The sequence below is a fragment of the Eleginops maclovinus genome, chromosome 6 (assembly GCF_036324505.1).
Source record: "Eleginops maclovinus isolate JMC-PN-2008 ecotype Puerto Natales chromosome 6, JC_Emac_rtc_rv5, whole genome shotgun sequence".
Lineage (NCBI taxonomy): Eukaryota > Metazoa > Chordata > Actinopteri > Perciformes > Eleginopidae > Eleginops > Eleginops maclovinus.
This window is the reverse complement of record NC_086354.1, coordinates 24,050,856-24,071,932: the sequence shown is the minus strand read 5'-3', so window position 1 is coordinate 24,071,932 and position 21,077 is coordinate 24,050,856. Positions and strand designations below refer to the sequence as shown.

The 21,077-nt window shown below is 39.3% G+C and overlaps 2 protein-coding genes across 2 annotated transcripts in view; one reads left to right on the top strand and one right to left on the bottom strand.

Annotated features, from left to right (window-relative positions):
* Positions 1–10,151, bottom strand: part of larp4b (La ribonucleoprotein 4B) — a 35,150-nt gene extending 24,999 nt beyond the window's left edge. The window contains 2 exon segments of the mRNA XM_063885436.1: positions 4,520–4,653; positions 9,641–10,151. Coding sequence (XP_063741506.1) covers positions 4,520–4,600 — 81 coding nt within the window. The 5' untranslated portion in view covers positions 4,601–4,653; positions 9,641–10,151.
* Positions 10,152–12,196: 2,045 nt separating this feature from the next.
* On the top strand, positions 12,197–20,937 carry gtpbp4 (GTP binding protein 4). The gene is made up of 17 exons (XM_063886360.1): positions 12,197–12,348; positions 13,542–13,712; positions 13,819–13,922; positions 14,450–14,586; positions 14,922–15,022; positions 15,160–15,252; positions 15,884–16,075; positions 16,552–16,617; positions 16,949–17,038; positions 17,150–17,260; positions 17,860–17,937; positions 18,036–18,087; positions 18,172–18,272; positions 18,370–18,567; positions 19,094–19,159; positions 19,469–19,612; positions 20,233–20,937. Exons 1-17 carry the CDS (start codon positions 12,301–12,303, stop codon positions 20,383–20,385), a joined length of 1,905 nt encoding a protein of 634 aa, XP_063742430.1. The 5' UTR covers positions 12,197–12,300; the 3' UTR covers positions 20,386–20,937.
* Positions 20,938–21,077: the final 140 nt, after the last annotated feature.

The window sequence follows — 21,077 nt, the reverse complement described above, 5'->3', positions numbered from 1 at the left end:
GTTTGAGGGAGCAGAGACCCTGTTACCTGGTTTAGACTCAACCCTGCACACGTTTAAGATACTAGCCCAAGGGACCAAGTTTGGTTTTCAACTCTGCAAATGTTTCACACCGTCTTTGAGATAAACGGTGGAAAAATAGTTACATTTTAATTCAACGCTGCGATGATTAGCGGTGTCAAGTTCCATTTAACTCTGACAGAACACGAGCAGCTGCACTGCGTTTCTCAGCATTTGGTGTCTGCCCCATATTCATACAAACAAAGACTTTATATACCTGCATTTGCTCGTTAGGTTAATTGCAGTTTGGCTGTTACATGAACGAGATGAGGATCTGATCCAGAAGGACTCGTGCTTTCTTTGTAGCTCTTGTCCGTAACCGATTTGATTAAACATGCAGGGCTAGAAATGGGTCATGTTCAATTTCTGCTCCGTTTCTAACACATATGTGCTGAGCATATGGTTGGTGTGTGTGTGTGTGTGTGTGTGTGTGTGTGTGTGTGTGTGTGTGTGTGAGTGAGAGTGAGAGAGAGAGATAAACAACACATGGCTCGTGTTACTACTACTAGATAAATAAATCCAATTCAAAACAGGTACATTTAAGACCAACTTGTTCCCCACTCCTCTTATTTTGTTTAATAATCATCTGCAAAATAAAACATACCTTATTTATTCTATCGTGTTCTCCAGTCATGCTGAAGTGCAGCTTTAACAACAGGCTCTTCGATCTTAATTCTAGGGAAATGTCTGACGACGTGTATGTGGGTTGTGGGTTTAAACAATAGTTCCTGTTGTCCAAACACTGGGTTGTTTCACAGTTTCCATGACAGATATTTAAATTAAATACCCAACAGGTATTATATTGCCTTAAAAAGCACACACACAAACACAGAGAAGTCTAAATGTGTGTTAACGTATTATATCATGAGCATTTTCACTTCAATTAGGAACAAGTTGATGCTAAATGTTATTTTCTGTTGTGTAAAAACTCAGTATGTTGTATAGTTTACATACACTGTGTCTAAGCAATTAAAATGTGCATTTATAGAACTACAGAATAAACTCCCAGACGAATAAAGTAACTGCTTTTCTGTGAAATACAGATAATGGAATTCAATCCCCCAATGCACTTATATATATGCCTTAAACGCACTGAAATCTCAAAACCAGTCTCAGAGTTAAACTTATTTGCATAATGACTTCAGAAAGAAAGGGTTGACTTCCTGTGATTCAAACACAGTTTCCATACCCTGCACATTTCCAGAAATCAAAGCAGCAGGGGCAGCATGTGAAGTCACAAGTCTATACACAAGATAAGTGCATTTATGACCCAGAGAACAGAATTCATGAGTAAATAAAGACTGGAAAGGTGTCGGGAGGTTTTCCTACAATTCTTTGGTCTCAGCTCAGAGTGCATCGGACCCTGTTAGCAGTGTTTTGGTTCCTGGCCGATTTTCCCACCACTGATCCCTTGTTGACTCGCATTGAGACCTACAGCCTGAAGCATTAGCCCACTGGACCCTGCCCCCCCCCTCCTTCCTTTACGCTGCCAATCTTCTTTCCGATCTTGAGTGTGTGTAAACGGCGATGGAAAAAAGACAGAGGGCTATTTCCATTTCCTAATTTTGGAGCTCTCAGGAAAATAACCCATTTCCCTAGTTCCACATTCTTCCCTATTTGAAGAGGTTGATTGAAACCCATCAGGGAGACATGAGGACAAATCAGGGATTCAGATCAATTTAGTCAAATTACCATCAACGTTTAAGAGTTTCATTCTTAAAATCAAGTTCTATTATTAATATTAACAATAGAACTTGATTTTATATCTGTATTTATCCAATATCTTTACTACTTACTTATTTTAGCTGCACATTTTTTACTTTAGTTTCTTATTTTACATAAGATTCTTTTTTCTTATGTATTTATTTTAACTTCTTGTGTGTATAAATATTTAGATTTTATTTGATCTTTTATTGGCTATTTTACTATAACTAATAATAATTCAATATAATGTCTTTAAAGCGTTTTTATTTTTACTCAACATTTCACATTAACTTTTATTCATTAAAATATTTCAGTTTATTTCATTGGACGTTTTACTTTTAACTAATGTTTATTTAATATTAACTTGTTTATCTTTTATTCATTTCATTCTCAAATGACAAATCAACACATTTTCCTCAGAACAAAAATGACTTTTCTCTCAAAACACACAAGTTAGAACTCTGGTCCAAAGATAAGTGATTTTCAAATGACTCTGAAGCCTGAAACATAACAGAACCAAACAGAGAGCAATCTGGAGCCGTCACCCTTTCCCCTGCAAGCCATAAAATACTGTAAGAGCTTTTTAATCTTTCCTTCGCAGCTAGTAAACCTCACCACCCACCTTCAGTCTAACGCCTTTTCATAGGGCAGACTCAAAAACCTGCAGCACAGTTGGTTTAGTGGCTTGTAGGGGAGGCAGTTCGACTCGTCTCAGGCAGAATTTACAGTATTTGGCCAGAGGCTGGTGTAACATCCCACCCTGGTGAACAGATTTAGCCTCGACAGTCTTGGCTGGAGTGTCACATGTGCTAGCATCAATCAAATCAGCGGGGCTGTGTCGCACCGTGGCAGAATCATAACCTATAAAGCCTGTGCAAATGATGTGACGAGACTGTGGGGATGTGGGCTTAAGCATCGAGCTGTGCTAGTGTGTACCAATATGCAGTTTGGTTTTAGTCGCACACTACCCAAGGTCTCTGTCCGTTTCTAAAGCTGTCAAACCTCCTCAGCCCAACAAGTCCTTAGGAACAAGCCTGCTCAAAGCTCCCCACTAATTGAAACACAATTTGGACTTGAACAGTATTCAAATTGCCGTAAACCAAATATTAGGTAAGGATAAAAAGGTGGTCCTTACAAATTCAAATGTAATTTAGGTTTTTTCTTGGTCATGACTGCCCAGAAACATCAACAGACACTCCCACTTTGTTATGTTTCTACTTATGTTGACTGCTTTTACATTCCCTCATCCTCTGAGGACAGAGTGTGGCGATGACTGAAGACAAGATAAGGTTTGATCTGTGTGACAGACGAGGACAGACCGCGCACTTAAACATCTGCTCAGAGGAAACACTGGCAAACATTCCAAAATATACGTTGCACTGCGAGACGTTTCCTCTCGTTGACTGTGATGAAAACTATCCACTGATGACTCATTAACAGCCACTAATGGATGAGCCTTTATGCCACAGACATTGCAAATTAAAGAAGCAAATGTGAAAACGTGCTCCTTTTAAAGTCAAAATGTTGGACTGTCGGATGATTTGCTAATTTTTCTGTTAGTCTAATTAGTGCAAGTGTGAGGGTCGGGTCAGATAGAAGTTTAACAAACAAAAGCAATATCAAGACGTCCAAATTATGTAGAATATAAGGTTTTCTATTATCTACAAAATCCTACATTTTATGCTCTCAATGTTGTGTAAAGTTTTTCCCTTGGTATTGAAAATGGTATGGAATATCAATACTTTTTAAAAGGTATAATCAGAAGTTAGTGTCAGTAAAAATTAGCCTTTTGTTGTGCTGTAACATCCTATAACATCCTGGCCGCTGCTCTCTGCACCGCTGCTCTCTGCACCGCTGCGTTTTCAGTCACACTCCAACAACAACCCAAATGTCACAGCTGTGATCGATAGAGCTACTAGAGGCTCATGAGAAGAGACAACCAAAACGGGTCGGGTTGTTTAGTTACAAGACTTTGTTCTAGCTCTGCTGCATGTTTCTTTACAGAGCACTTCTCCATTAAACATCATCAGAGCGGGAGATCAATGCTGAGGCTGGCGTGATGCTCTATCAGTAATCCAGTTGGAATGGGTGCTGGCTCTTACCTGGAGGACTTTTTATGAAGATGTTGGCAGAACAGCAGAAAGTCTGCAGCCACAAAAAAGGTTATTTTTCTTTGAATTCAAACTGAAGAAAACACACTTAAGAAGAGCTACACTTTTGGAAACCCACCATGCTGATGGAGGAACTGAACATTTCTTTAATATCGCACTTAGAAATCAATAAAACAAAGAGAAGTTTGAAAATAACTTTCTCCTAAAACTTTAAATTATTCTAACTTCATGTGGACCGAATCATCTTCTGTTAAAAATTCACACTTTTGGTCTCCAGTTTTATTTTCATTTTCATTTTCTTTTCAAATTTAGACTTTTTTTAATTTCTGGATTTTTTTCTAAATTATCACTTTTTTAAAAATTATTTCCAAATTTCGACTTTTTTGTAAAATAGGAAAATGTTGTTAAATCTAAATAATAGTATTTGTAGGTCAGGATATATCTGCAGCTCCACAAACTTTCATTCAAAACGTTATTTCAACGAATACTGAAAGTTGAATATTGCCATTTCAGAGAAAAATACAAATAAAAAGATCAAGCTATAATTTTTATGGTCACCGGAAAATAACCAACCCAACAAGATGCATAAAAAAAACAGCGTGTAAAAAAAGGGTAACGTGTGAAAAACATATCATATAAAAACTCACCAAATGAGAATTCTCTTTTGCCTCTTGTACTTGCTGCACCTGTGGTTCAGCTACAACTTTCGTGTCCTGGTCAGAAGTCATGAGCCGTCTGCTTCTTGGCTCCTCAGGGAGAAGTCTCTGCGTCACCAAGTAAGCTACGGGGGGGGGGGGGGGGGGGGGACAAAATAAGGGAGAGACACAATGGATGTTTATCTCAGGACTTTGGCTTAATATCAGTTGTTACACGTGCAGAGCAAAAAAGGGCCAGCAGGGCAGTGGCCGAGAGTGACTTAAGAAAAGCCTTTTGAGGACTGGAGGAGTGTCTCTTTCAAACAGGTGTGGCTTGCTTACCAATAACAATAACAATAACAACAACAACAACAACAACAACAACAACAACATGAGAAGGTAATAAAAGAATAAATAAAATATTCAAAATGTAAAAAACGTTACCAACTCATTGGCTGTACATTTGAAATTAGAAACCATTAATAAATACAATAAGATATTAAAGAAATGCATAAGTATATGTAGTGCTATAGGTAATTACATAACATACACATTAACAATGCATAGCTCTTGTATAAACAAACCCAATCGAACAGAACAGAAACGCTTAGTCCATTTATCTTCACGAAAGCATTCTTACACGTCTCGAAAGTCCAACCTGCGTGTTGCCCGCGACTCCGAGTGATTTATCTAAGCACCATTTCTACTGGCATCTGGCCAGTGAATAATTTAGGACCCTGAAAGAGGTGATGAATACTTTTTGTTTGAAGAGGCTAAATGTATGTTTGGTGTCAGGTTTAATTCTCGTTTAGAAGCTCTTACTAAAACAGAGAGATGATACTTCTAAAATAAGGAAATGTTGAAGCGAATGTGAAGTGAAAAATAGACGAGCAACTCTCCCCCACACACTGACCCGACTCGATCTGCAAGTATAATTTATAAGATCAATATCTGAAACCAGACAGGTGGAACATTTGGTTTGACCGTTTTTAAAACATATAAAAAGGAATTTGTTTCCCAGTAGACGTTCATTGTGCCACAGGTAAATATCTGAAAAGCATTGATGTGAAGTGGCTTCTTGTTTACTGTGAAACTTTTGTTTGTTTACCTACCGTTACACCAATCAATTTCTTATTTACTCTATGAAATCCTGATTCAAGGCATTAGAGCTGATTGGATTAGCTGACTGTGGAAGAAATAATCATCACCAGTTTTAATAATCAGACATTCGATTGGCTCATTCTTTAAGCTAAATAAACGTTGGTTTCTTTGTGAGTAAACTCAGTACTTAAAAAAAGTTGGTTGGACAAAACAAGCAATGTCAAAACTGGATTATATTTCTATGTTTTCAGCCGTTATTGGATATCAAAAGTTACTTCATTAACTTCCTGTCAGTCAGCACTTTAACTGTTTCAACAAAAAGGTCCAACGTTTTTAACATCCGTCTTGCATTTTTTGTCTGCAATTTCCGTTCCTGCAGCCTGATTGGTTAATCCCTTCCACTACACGTGACCTCAAAGCCACACATTAACAGATAAAGTGGACCGGAGGACCCCACAGAGTCCAAAACACCACTGGAGACCCTTCTTTTCTGTCCTGTTGGAGCCGTTTGTAAAGCGGTGATAATCCGCCCCAACAATCGGGTGCCTGTCTGTGACACGGGCCCTCGCTCTGTTTGCATACAAAGCAGAAAAAGAATGGCATTGCTGTAAAGCTGGTGACCTTTAATCCACATACTGATCTCCATACATGGCATGTTTGTGTGTGTGTCATGCCGCTGCGATGAATGGGGCTAAACACATCTCTCCATCAACGCTAGTCAGCTATCAAAATAGCTGCTGTGAGATAAACTATTCAGAACAAAAGCCTTTAAAAACCTGTTTGCCCGCTGAACTGTACATTTAACTGGTGTGACCTTTCGTTAGCCACAGCATATCATTGTGCAGAAGTGATATGTTAATTAAATATATCCCTGAGGTTTTGCAGATTTCATGTGTAGGTTAGGTCCAAGATTTCTGAAAGACAGTTATTCAAAGGACAACTTGGCAGAGAGGCCAATTCTGTAAAAAGAAACTGAGATCTAATCTCTGTCAGGGTATGCAGCGGAGTAGAATGTACATGGCATTTTGTGTTGTGTTTTAGAAACTCTAAACCTCTACAGTCATGTATGAGCTGTGTTAACTAGTTTCCTTTTAGTTTTCACTCAACAAAAGGATGTTATTCTTCAGATGAGGAACGAAAACTCTTTTAGCATGTTTTTGTCACATACATTTCTAGAAATTTCAAAACATCACAGTATTCCTTTTAAAACCAAGTTGTTCCTCTTGTAATTTGAAACTCCAACAGTGATTGATGCATGCCTTTCACCACAATATGTCAACTTAAGATGATTATTAAGTTGCTTGAGCTACCACCTCTTACAGACACACAATCTACCACGCTCAAAATAACAACAACGGTACTCTAAGTGACAACATCTTGGTATAGGTGATGTAAGGCATAGGGCAATCACAAGACAACATGCAGTTTGACCTGATAAACCCTATAAAAAGACTAACCCTGGTCACAGTACATATCATTTCCTCTACAAATGCAGTGAGTCAATCATAACGTCTAGACAAGGCCCGAACTAAAACACACTACTCCTCCTCGGCCTTCTGTCCGGCATACATAATCACAACAGCTGATTTATCACGCAAATAAGCCTGTTGGTGAAAAATGCAACAGGGGGCCAAGGGAGTTTATTTTTAGTCTGTGGGTTACCACTGGTGGAGGATGGTCACCAGGCATCTTACATGTCCCAGTGTGGGGGGGGGGGGGGGTGAACCACCAGGGTGTATCTCCATCCATTATTACAATGAGCAGCATTTGATTTCACTCTACAGCATTTTTAGCTTATTCTATTTTAGTTATATATATACATTTACATTTACTGTACATATGACTATAAAGCCTTTGAACGTCCAAACAAGGCCCCAGCACGCCTCAGATGTGTTTGTTTGCATCAACTTTACAAGTCCGCCACCACTGCAACTTCTACCAGAGACGCAATGCAGGCGTATTTAGTAGCTGACACAGCCCAGAAAAACAGTGCTGCAGCTCACATGCCATGCCCATGCCAAGGGCCATGCACAAAGACACTCCTGCGTCGCTTGGCAATCCTGCTTCCGTACGGAGCAAAGTACAGGATAAATGTGGGTAATGAATCAACAAAGGGAGTGGGACTAGGCATTTTACCCGTAAACACACCGTAACGTTGTGTTGTTTAAAGTTAACTTTGGGGAGAAAGTAGCAGCCATGTCTGGTGCGTTGGCTTTCAGAAGCATCCAATGAGAGATGGTGACATCCGGTGTCCCTTAACAAACTAGTTAGCAAGCCGGCTAATTTAAGATTGAGATCAACTTTTTTTTTTATCAAGGGGGAATTCAGTTTTCCACTCTGTTGTTATGTATACAATTAATCACATGGGCCCTGAATACACACACATGCTTTCTCCTTTTCTACAACCTAAACACTTTGCACATCAGCTACTTTGCACAAGAGTTATGCATGTAAATATCCGATGCCAATATGTGTCTGTAGTATATTAGTGAGTACTCAAACTTACTCAGTATTTTCTTTGTATTGAGTATCATTTTGATGTGCTATATATCTTTTCTTTTGGAAATGTGTATGCATTTGCTTATTATTCTTGTATATTTTAAATATTTTTGACTCAAGTGTAATGCTGGACAACAATTCTGCTGAGAAAGTAACTTCCTATTTTGGGATGAAATAAGCACCGATCTATATATGTATCTAGGAACAAACAGGACGGAAACAAAAGCACTGTTTCAACGGGGCCTCTCAGTGTGTTTGTGCCACTATTTAAAACGTTAACACCACAATGTGTTTTAAAGACAGCTGCGTTTACCAAAATCTGTAATCTGTCACATCGGTCCTGAGGCCCTTTGCTTAAATCCTGGCCAATGTAATTACATGTAACGTAATAAACAGACATAACAAATATAATGTTATTAGTTAAGTACAGTAACATTTGAACATATTTTACAATGATAAAATGAGAATATAAATTTGTGTTTTTAGGACTTTTTAGCTTTGTTGCCCAGTTTACAACATTTGTTAGAGACGTAATTTAAAGGTAATCCAAAGACAAATCTAAAGTCACAGCTTATTTCTATCATATCTTTTACCTGCTGTATCCCCTGAACTGTTAGACTGTTAGCTATATATTGCATATGTGCTAAAAAGGTTTTTCAGTCTGGCCCGATGTGAAATTCTGGTTCTGATTTACATTGTGAGGTTGTTGTTGTTGTCGTCATTGTTGTAGCACTTTGAGCTGCACCTTGTTTATGACAAGTGCTATCAAAATAAAGCTTTGACCCCATATTTTAGGACGTTTTAAATGTCTAGCCCAGTTCCAAACACCTCTCCAGCTACCTCTGAAGATTGGTTTGATAGGGACTCGAACCGGCGACCATTCGGTTCCAAAGTCCCCACAGACTGATCTACTGCCACCGAAGAAACCCAAAAGCATTGTGTTTACCTTTGCGTTTGTACCACTCATTACCACTTTAACAAGACATACGTTTGTTAACACAACAGTGATTATTTACACACTATGTTCATGGAGAACTCAAAAAGAGGGCAGTCATCAGGTCCCCTGCAGTGCCACTTGTGATGCCTTAAAAAAAAAGGGGTAATTTAAAACTAGCTATTTATTTACGGAAGAGGATTCAAATGGTTTTTTTGGCTGTGACAAAAAGTTTACTTTGAAAAAGTCTAGTTCTAAAAAACTAAAAGTCAGAATTCTGAAAACATTTGTTGTTTTTTCTCTGAGAATTTCGTTGTTGTTGGAAATCAGATTTTAATCTAAGAATTCTGACTTTAATCTCAGACTTCGCAAAGATCCTCTATGGTGTTGTTCAAAATCAGAACTCCTAATAAATGTAATACTATGAACACAAGGAAATCAACTCCGATTGAGTTCTGAAAAAAAGTATGAATTCTGAGAACATTATTTTTCTTTGACAATTTCTTTTTGTGTGAAAAACTCAGAATTCAGACTTTTTCTCTCAGACTTCATGAAAGTCATAAACAACATTATTTTTTAAAACAGTTTATTTAACTCACCTGTCAACTCTGCACGGCAGTGCAAACACTCTGATGGAGGTAGTAGCAGCTGATTGTGGACTGCGGCCTTCAGTTAGCTTCCAGGCTAAATACGCAGGGTATTAAAGCTAGCAGGCTATATCGAGCACGCTAGCTAGGAAGCAACCGGCTTACCAGCTCTAAACCTCCCCACAAATACACTTCAAATGTCAGGATGATAACACCACGACTAGGTACAAGTGCACTGACAAAAAAAAAGATGCCCCCCCCTTAAATGCAAAAATGTTCTCCGACCACAGCTAGTTAGCTTTGAGGCTAGCTAAGAGTTAGCTAGGAGGCTAACTAGCTTTCCTTATCAACTTTTGTGCAGGTGATAAATCTGAAGCCGGGGATTAAATTCCTCACGATTAAACAGCAGGATGTTTTGGGGAAAAGGGGAAGTCAAAATAAACTGTGAAGAAATATCCTGAAAGCGAGGAATAAAGCGATGCTCGTCTCAAAGCTTCCGATCGATCAGACAGTCCGTAGAGAGAGGGGGGGGGGGCGGAATAATGGAGCCGTTTCCTTTCCCTTTCGTGTGCAGAACAAAGATCGTCTACAGTGCCGTTACAGTTTGAGTACTCAAAAAGAGGCCAGTCATCAGGTCCCCTGTAGAGCCACCTATGATGCCTTAATAACAGAAGATTGGTTTAAAACTAGCTATGTATTTACAGATAAGGGGTAAAGGTCAAATGTTATTTTTTTGCATGCTACCTTAAGTAAAACTAAAAATTGGAAATCGGAAAAAAAGTCAGAATTCTGAAAACATTTTCTCCGAGAATGTTGTTGTTGTTGTTGTTGAAAATCTCAGAATTCTGACGTTAAAGTCATAACTTAAGTGTTCTTTATCCTCATCCATATTAATCGACCATTGAGCAACTTTGAATATTGTTTTGTAGTTGGCAGTATTTTTCTAAAACCGAGTAACGGACCCTCAGATGGTTACAGAACCGGTTTACTGGGTACAGATCCCAAAGTATATAAGCATAGGGTATATAGGAAAATATAAGACACCAAAAAAAGCACCATAGACAAACAAAAAGACTAGCAAGATATATGAATCTGTCAAATCGTTCCTGTGGCCCTTTGCTTGAATCCTGATAAATGACGTAATAAATGTAACTGTAATCAGTTAAGTAAAGTAACTCAGAAATAATACAAATATGTTATATTTGAACATGTTTTTGGGGGTTAAAAGATTCCATTATCAGAAAATGTGTTGTTTTTTAAGGACTCGTTAAGTAATGTAATGTAAATCATTTGAGGTTACGGCTAAAATGTGTTTAATATTGTAATTAAAACAGTTACATTACAGGACTAATACTATTTTACATATTTTATTTCTAAAGTACTCTTCCCAACTTGTAAACAATTGACTGATTTTGCCTAAAGATGAATCCTTCAGAGTGAGACCTCTTCGTATTTCCTCCTCTCTGGTGCAGCACTGACCCTGGAGCTGTCACACACAGTGGAGAACCCCCGCCTATTTATCACAGCGGAGCGTACTGATTGGTCGAGACTGGCAATTGGCGCACGCGGAGCCCCTCGTGATCGCTGGTAGAGGGTGTGGCCTAAAGACTCAGGAGCTCGCTGATTGGCTGCTTTCTTAATCTCCGCGGATCACAACAAATATGGAGTGGAGCTAGTTCCGGGTGATATTTTACTACTTACTTTTCACACTGTCAACAAACGACATTAAATGACTTAAAACCACAAATTAATTACTAGTACTTGTTAGGACAAGTTTGATCTGATACATGTTATTCATCTGAGCTCGGTTGTTGTCCAAAAACTATTAAAAACACGTTAATGAATCACACTGCCCCAAATACTCACTGGAGCACAAAATGTGGATTAGTCCATCGCTTAAAATAGTCCTCAACAAATGGACTAGGACAGATGTTCCCAAAACTTCTCAGACCATATTTAAAATGTGCTGGATCAATTTCCAAATTACCAATTCCCTCTGCAGATACCTAAAATGCAACGACCACATTGCTTATTTTGTGCTTCTTTTTATCTGATGCAGTCTAAAACAACAGTCCTGAAAAAACGTATACAATATAATGTTCAGGTTTTCTTTCTTCTGTATAATCATTTCTATTATTTTGTCTCCACTTTGTATCAATACTATAAGGTTAAATACAAAACCCTGTCTTAATAATGCAATGCAGTTAAACCACAGTACAAATTACATTCATTCATCATCACGTTTGATCGTATGAGCTGGAGAATAATTTACCTGTATTGTGGAATAAAATGTAGTTATAAAGACAATAAATCAAAATATGAAATAATGACAAATTCATCAGATAAAAATAATAAATAAAATACTTAACATAACATTAAGAAAACATGTTTATGTATATGACAGATATGTACGGTGTTGGGCCACCATTCATTCATGAATTAATGTCATTATTTATTTGTATTTAAATGTTGTATTGTTATTATTTATTTCAAATTTAGAAATGTTATTTCTAAAAAAATTGTAAGACGGTTTTTCCTTCTGTAGTACCCGTATTCTGCCGCTAGGGGGCGGTGTTCAGAGAAACTCACCGATGTGTTTTTCAGCGTCTTTTCCGGTTTGAACGGAACGGTCCTTTCCCCGTGCGTCCTCGCACCCCAACGTGTCCGACAAAATGGCACTTTATAATTTCAAGAAGATTATGGTGGTTCCCACCGCAAAGGTAGGTTTTATTTCTCATATTTGGCCTTTTAAAAGAAAGCGGTGTCTCCTGCTCTGATTCTGAGTGTTGAGAGGCAGCGGAACATGGGAAAAACATGGAGGTTCTCCCGGGGAAGAAAACACGTGTCAGGCTGCTGTACAGAGACAGCTTCCATTTAACGCTATTTTGGAGTTATAAGTCGGTGTACAAAAGAGGAAAGGGTTTGGAGATATAACTGAGTGAATCTGCCCAGAATTAAGAACATTAAAGGCTGTTTTTGTCCAGTTTATGACATGTCGTATAAGAGACACCATTAAAACATGTGCACTGTTTAGACCGGTTTACATGAAATACGTAAAGTTTAGATTAGATACAAATCAATAAATACAGATAAGGGCAAAAACCAGCATGAATCAGGCTAAATTCCTGCTATTCAGTTGTTTCTCCAGCAGTTCTCCACTGTCCATTTAAATACCCTGTCCATATTGGGAGTTGTGGTCCCATAAGTTGGGCTGACAAAAAAGGAAATGCCATTTGAATTATTAATTGTAAGCAGTATTTACAAGTGGACTTTGTTTACTTTTATCAATGATATAACATGTTGTTGTAAAGTTTCTGCTTTTGCTGACAAGCGATTATATAATACATTGATAGATTTGTTCATCTAGTTTGGCATTGGTCTCTTGGAAAACAGTTAATGTGGGGATTTTCTGTGTGGAAATACAAGAACATTGCGTGTTATTGTGGATAAATGTTAATCAGCTGATGTTGTGCATGTTTCAGCATTCATATAACAAACATTTTATTGATTTTAAGACTTAATATAGTACTTTTACCAAAGTCAAAAGGAGTTGGACAGTCAAGACCTAAAACTAAAAAGGATGAGAAAAGTCACACAACCTTTTCTGTAGGCGACTACAATTATATGCATTTAGATAATAAAATGGTAATAAATGGCTTTGAAATTGATAGATTGGTTGAGGGAAGGCAGCATTGGGGTCTTGGAAAACAGTTTACATGAAGATTTTTCTCATCCAAATACAAGAACATTGTGAAAACATGTTAAGCAGCTGTGGTTGTACCTGCTTCAGTTTTGATATATGGTATGAAAATCATCGATTATGACCTCCATTAGGTATGATTGAATCATTAAGAGGGAAAGCAAGTGATGTCCAATAATTTTCTGACCTTGCATACTGTGTGTCTCTCTGCAGGATTTCATCGACATCACTTTATCCAAAACCCAAAGGAAGACCCCCACCGTGGTGCACAAGCACTACCAGATCCACCGCATCCGGCATTTCTACATGCGCAAGGTGAAGTTCACCCAGCAGAACTACCATGACCGCCTCTCGCAGATCCTCACCGACTTCCCCAAGCTCGACGTAAGTCCAGAAAAACCTCTCGTGTTGATTTTTAAATAACCATTGTTTCCTTTTTGTCTGGAAGCGTAGTTTGTGACATGTTTGTAATTTGTCGTTTCCCTTTCAGGACATCCATCCGTTCTACGCTGACCTGATGAACGTGCTGTACGACAAAGACCATTATAAGTTGGCTTTGGGGCAGATCAACATCGCCAAGAACTTGATCGATAAGTACGTTTTTCTTTGAAATGTTATCCTCATTGTTTTGCATGTAGTGTTTTCGCAGTACTTTTTCCCGTGTTTACATTTTCCCCAGTCAAGTTTTTATAATTATCTGATTTCATGCCTGCACTGTGAAACTGAACCTGGCAAAGGGACTAGAGGTTTTAAAAGCACCTTAATGATCCTTAATCTAATGGAAATCTGGCAGATTATAGCTCGTTTAGTTTGGAAATTGCAGCACTAACCTAAAAACCATGACATCTAATCCCTTAAATAAAGGAAATCATTCAAACCAGGTAAAGGACTTTGTTAATTTGGAAATGAGTTTCATAGTTTGTCCGGCTCTGACTGGAACAGTAAAGCCAGCTGATGCTTATTGAGGGATCTCCTGGTCCTATAATACCCACATATGCACCTGGAACAAGATCTAATACACACTTCTAAAACATGGAACAGACTCAGTTCACTATAACCCATAAAAGGAATAAAAGCCAGTCCCGTAACCGTTTGTGTTCTCTGTGATTGACCTCCTTCAGTGTGGCTAAAGACTACGTGCGTCTGATGAAGTATGGAGACTCTCTGTACCGGTGTAAGCAGCTGAAGAGAGCGGCGCTGGGTCGCATGTGCACCATCCTGAAGAGGCAGAAGTCCAGTCTGGAGTATCTGGAGCAAGGTAACGGAGAGGATGAATGTCCTGTGTCTGATGGACTGTCACAGGGGCGCTTATAGAGAATACACATCTGTTTTGAAGCTTATATGTTGGATTTAAATCGGTCAAATGGATGAAATTCTGCTTTAATTTGATCTCTCTGTCTTTGTGGTGTCCACTAAAGTCTATTCAAACACTTGAGGCGTCAGAATATACTTTAATACTTTCTGAAAATCATGCAGAGGAGTCTAGAAACGAGTGGATCTAAAAAACTCCTCATTTAGTGGTTTTCATGAGCCTGTTTGTAATCCTTTAACCCGTCTTTTAATAGTTCATAATAACACCTTTTCCCTCCGCAGTACGTCAGCATCTGTCCCGTCTGCCGAGCATCGACCCCAACACGAGGACGCTGCTTCTGTGCGGATACCCCAACGTGGGCAAGTCCAGTTTCATCAACAAGGTAAACAACTCTCGAGGAAATAGGTTTGTCAACAGCTGTGCATGAGTCTGTTGAATCCAGACGCATTGCTTTCAGCTCCTGGACTTCCCTGTTTTTTAAATTGAAGTAAACACGATGTTAATGTTGTTTCCCGTCAGGTGACCAGAGCAGACGTGGACGTGCAGCCGTACGCCTTCACCACCAAGTCTCTGTTCGTGGGTCACATGGACTACAGATACCTCCGCTGGCAGGTAACCCACTGCAGCTTCTATGGTCTGCTGAAGCCGTGGTTCATTCTGTCCTTTACATGCATTTTAATTTGCTTTAAATGTGTTCGAACTCTAAGCTTACAATTAAACGAGAATAGAATGACGATTATTTAGTTTGTCAATTATTCTGCTGATTTTATTTTCTTTAAATCTCAATGCAGTGGTAAAAAAAAGTAAAACCCAGTCCAAGCGGATGTCTTTAAATGTCTTGATATCCAGTTCGATGTAGAATTTAAGAAATTGAAACAGGATTCCATATTTAAGCAGCTCAAAAAGACTTTTCTGACAATGTTTGCATGAAAACTAAAAACTAATGAATAAAAAAAAATTGGTGATTTATTTTCTGTTGCTAGAACAATCCTCCAGTTCACTTATCATTGGGTCACTAAACTCACTATTTACTTTATATTTGTTGTGTTAATGTTTTTATCTGTGCTAAAATGTTCTCCTGCTAATGGTTCTTAGAACGTTTATGGTTTAAAACTCAGCTTACGGTTATTTTTGCCACATTGATAAAGGTGTTACACCTGCAGGAAAGTGCAGACTTCAACGTTCCCTTGTTACTCCACACCCCATTGTTTTTCTTACTGTTTGTGTATGCTTGTGTGTTTAGGTGGTAGATACCCCTGGGATCCTGGACCACCCCCTGGAGAACAGGAACACCATCGAGATGCAGGCCATCACGGCTCTGGCTCACCTCCGAGCCGCCATCCTCTACGTGATGGACGTCTCGGAGCAGTGCGGACACAACCTGCAGCAGCAGCTGGAGCTCTTCAACAGCATCAGGCCGCTGTTCGCCAACAAGGTCAGAGTTCATCACTGGATTTAGTAAGACTTCCTTTGGATCGTATGGAGATTTAGGGATGAGTCACACAAGAACGGGTCAGATCTGAGTTAAAAGTGAGGATGTCCACATGAGCAGCAGATTTCTGTGTGGTATTATGACCTGCATGACATCAGGAATGCCTTTAGGTCTTCCACCAGACTGCAGGAACATCTGTCATATCAGAAATCCTTTTTCCCTTTGGCTGTATCGATCATATGCATCCTGTCTGCCATAATGAAAGCACAGTAGGTGCATCTCTGCCTCAGAAATCGACCAAAGGGGATTTTCTTGTACATATGAAACCATTTCTCAAATTAGAACCTGACTAGTATGAGCGATTCAAAGGAAAGCCTCCTGCACATGTCTCTGACTCAGAGGTACAATAAGAGCATTGCTTTGACAGAGTTTGAGTGCTCTTCTTTAAAATAATAATGCTGACGCCTCGCTCCCTGCAGCCTCTCATCATCGTGGCCAACAAATGTGACGTGAAGAAGATCACCGAGCTGACCGAGGAGAACCAGGTGAGGGATTTACGCTCAGGACACGCTTTGTTGTAGCCTCAAGCGTCACACTGAAGAGTAAAGAGGGTTACATAAAAATGAATTTAGGGTAAACACGTAGGAGTACATCGCACAGCTGCTTCTAAACACGAACATTTAATAATTAATTAGCAGAATTCTTAAAAGTTTTGCTTTTTTAAAAATCATTTTATCAGAGTGGATACAAATTAGAAAGTAGATAAAGCAACATAAGTAATACACGTATACGAAATACAGATGTGGACGGAGGAGGAAAAGGTAGATTGTGACATAGCACCAATTCCATCTGACTTTCTGTCTTTGTGTTTTCCAGAAAATCTTTGCAGACCTCACAGCTGAGGGGATCCCCGTGATCGAGACCAGCACCCTGACGGAGGAGGGGGTCATGCAGGTCAAAACTGAGGTGAGCAGCAGGCAGACTTCAGACTCTATCTCTGCCTGAGAGAAGTTGAGGAACAAATTGCCGTGATGTTTTTTCTGTGAGTTAACACGTCGTGGTTGCTGTGTTCGTCAGGCATGCGATCGACTCCTCGCTCATCGCGTCGACAACAAGATGAAGGGCAAGAAGGTCCACGACGTTCTGAACAGACTCCACCTGGCCATGCCCGCGAAGAGAGACGAGAAGGTGAGACTGTCAACAACATGTGGACGTGTTTGCTTTATGATAAACATCAGGACTGCTCAGTTAATGCAAGATGCAATATCCAAACTGCATATTAAACAGCTCTTAGTTTATTTGCAGCTCCAATGCGTTGGCCTCCTCCAGTCTGTAGTGTTATTTGGTTAACTTTATAAAGCATATCTCAACTCAATATGTAGACCCAACCGCTTCTATGTTTAGTTTTAGTGAATGATGTGTAAATATAGTCTGGGGTGCCAATGATTAACGGGACAAAAAGCTAATTAGAGCGGCGTTATTAAAAGAAAGCTGATCTAAAACGCACGGCGGGCTCATGCAATATCCAACAAACGGTATAAGTGTAATATTTGGAGTGAAAATATTATGAAGCTCTGGAGCAGTCCTGGTACTCTAACTAAAAATCCTTATTTGATACAGATTAATTGGTAATGTTTAATTCCCTCTAATTTCCCAAATAATTCAGCTTTAATAAACATTTTCAATTTAATTCATGTTTTATTGTGAAATTTGTCTCTTATTTAATTTCAATTGGCATCAAGTCTCTAAAATCTCTCCTTATTTTAATATTTAATCTTATTTTCCAGGAGCGTCCTCCGTTCATCCCAGAAGGAGCCTTGACGCGCAAGAAGGCGATGGAAGTGGACGCACCCAAGCGCAAAACCGTACGTCCTTTATAGCTTTCAGACATTAGGTCAAAGAGACTCCATTTGAGGACGTGAGGGGCTTTTAATAACAGATATTCTTAATGTTTGTCCTGCAGGAGAGAGATCTGGAGATGGAGATGGGCGACGACTACATCCTGGACCTGCAGAGTAAGAAGTGTTTGTTTATCTGTGAACTGTAGGGAGTAAATCTGTCTCTGCGATGCTCATGATGTCTTCATTTTGTTTGTAAAGAATACTGGGACCTGATGAACGAGGAGGAGAAGAGCGATATTGTCCCTGAGGTTTGGGAGGGACACAACATCGCAGATTACATCGATCCTGAAATCATGAAGGTGAGTCTCTCAGTGGATTTTAATGAAACCCTTTTGAGTTGAATCTATTCTGATCCTTCCATCTAATAAACGCCTTGATGTCCTTCCTGTCCGTCAGAAACTGGAGCTGCTGGAGCAGGAGGAGGAGCTGAAGGAGAAGGCCGGAGAGTACGACTCTGACGAGGAGAGCGAGGACGAGGAGATGCAGGAGATCAGAGTCCTGGCCAAACAGATCCGGGAGAAGAAGCAGGTCATGGTGGCCATTTCCAGAGAGAAGGACGTCCACGGGCCCCGCATGCCCAGGACCACCACCAGGGTGAGCAGACCCTCAATATATCTGCAAACATAGAAATAGAAAAGGCTTTCTCTAGTTTACCTTCTCATAAATGTTGGCGTAAGAAGGACATTTGCTATAAAGAATATAACCGGGATGTCCCAATGAATACGTTTTAAAAGGCACCATATGGTAATGTCTGGAGTAAGTCTTTGAAATGCAAAAAAGAAAACTAGGAATTTGTTTTTGCAAATGGGCCAAAAATATGTGTATTTATTTAATTGTATTTTTGGTTTGTTAAGTTCGCCAAAGGCAGTACAAAAAAGTCTTGAATTGAAATGTTTGTGCAGCTAAATGACCCTTTGAATTTTGATATACTGTGAGCGTTTTATTTTGAAAATCCCCTAAAATCTGCCTTCTGAGGGTGTCTTTAAGTGGAGACTTCTACACAAAGTATTTGAATGTTTCTTCATTTGCATTCAACCCTTGCAGGGATTTTTGTTCTTATAAAATGATGACTTTTTCTACCATTTGACTGAATCTGTGTCTGTGTTCTCTAAATGTTCAGGTTGAAAGAGCAAAGCTGGAGAAGGAGATGGGCAGCCTCGGTCTGGACATGAACAACAAGGATGATGTGAGTTCTTTCTTTATATCCGCACCTATACTATACTAATATAATAAACTGTTTTAGATTTCTCATTTGTAGTTTCACCAGGATTTTCCGAATTCGATGTTGTTTTTAAATCCCAAGACCGTTAGCTTTCTACTTTTCCCCAATGTGATTTTAGTCAGTCTCATTTCCCAACCCAAAACAGAAGGGACAGACTCAAGTCCTTGACTCCAACAACTAAGTCTTTAAAAATCATGACATCGTCCTTGTGAATGCTACAGAACTGATTTCCAGGAGCAGTGATTTAACAATATTTCCCTCTCGTTCCTGCAGAGTCACTACGCCCAAAACGCCCGGCGGTCCAGAAGCGTCACCAAGAAACGTAAGCGTGAAGCGTCCGTGGTTCCGACCTCCAAGACCCGCAGCCAGAGCGCCTCCCGCCCGCCCAGAGACCAGTCCGGTGTCCGAGATCCTGCGGTACGACACGCTGTCTTTACTGGGATTTTAGTTATCAATCATTGGGTTTCATTTAGACAGGTTTCCGCCTTTCAAGGGATGTTTAAACTTTAGTTTCACTGTTTTAAAAGAATACTTCTATGGAAATGTTTAGTTTTATTTTCACTTTGTCCTTAAAGTGGATCATTGTGATTCTAAATATAATTTGCTAATGGTAAATATGGGCCATGGTGGCAAGAAATGACTCTCAAACACCATTAAGGTTAAAAATTGCATTAAATAAACGATAAAAATCTCAATAATTCAAAGTTATTTATCTAGTTAATTTCAAAACAATGTGATAAATTACTTGATCAGATAAAAATGTCAGAAAAACATTTATTATAGCAGTTTAAAGGAGGATATTGAGGAAAAGTAGAGCACAAATGAGAACAATAAGCACCTTATAAAATGATCAAACTAATACCGGTGCAAGGCAGCATGAGCTCTTATTGAAATGTGTTTTAAGAGGGATTTCAAAGAGGATAAGGAGCTAATCTGCACCTCCAGGCCTCATTAATGTGCATTTCAGCAGCATGGTGTAAATGTGAAACTCTATTTGAAGTGAACTCACGTCTTTGTCCTCTCCGTTTGTTCCTCAGATGGCGAAGAAGGCGAAGCGCATGATGAAGCACTCCCAGAAAGACATGAACCGTCAAGGCAAGAAGGGAGAGGCGGACAGACACGTGTATGACCTCAAACCCAAACATCTGTTCTCCGGGAAGAGGACGCAAGGCACCAACGACCGCAGATAAAGAAAACAACATCTTTTCCTGGACTGTTGAGACCTGGGAGCTCTTTGGGAAACTATGGGCTTCTGTGTGGAGATAATGTCTTCATTATGTACATTTCCCCAGCAGTGGAAAGAGGAGCGAGGAAGCGATGCTCATTAGATATTTTTGTGACATGAGAGTGCCGTCCTTGAGGATAGCGGCTCCATGGTAAACTGTATCGCTGCAGGGGAGATGCACCGACCCATTTAAATGATTATAATTATAACAGTGTCTTTTATTCGTCAGCAAGTAAAGTTGTTAAAATATCAGAAAACGGACTCAGTATTTTGTTACTGCTTCTGCCACGATCAGAAATGTAAACCCTGATTGTCAAAAAACATGTCGACTATTATTCAGTTGTTATTAAACTGATTTGTTTCCGTCTTGGCAATAGCAGTTATGTGAACTCGGATGCCTTGCAGCTTTGTATGTGGATCAGAAAATGTTGGCTTTACTTTGGATAAAGTGATGATGATGCTTCCTTTGAGAAAAATTCAAACCAGGGGAGCTTAATAAATATACACCTGAACTAAACTGCAGTCTGTCATACCTCTTTAGAGTTGGACATGTTTATATTTCCCTATGTGAACCACATGATACGATGACACATTTGCGAATGAAACCATGACTTTCTGAGTGGAAACTGATAAAACCACACATTTCTCAGTGGAAAC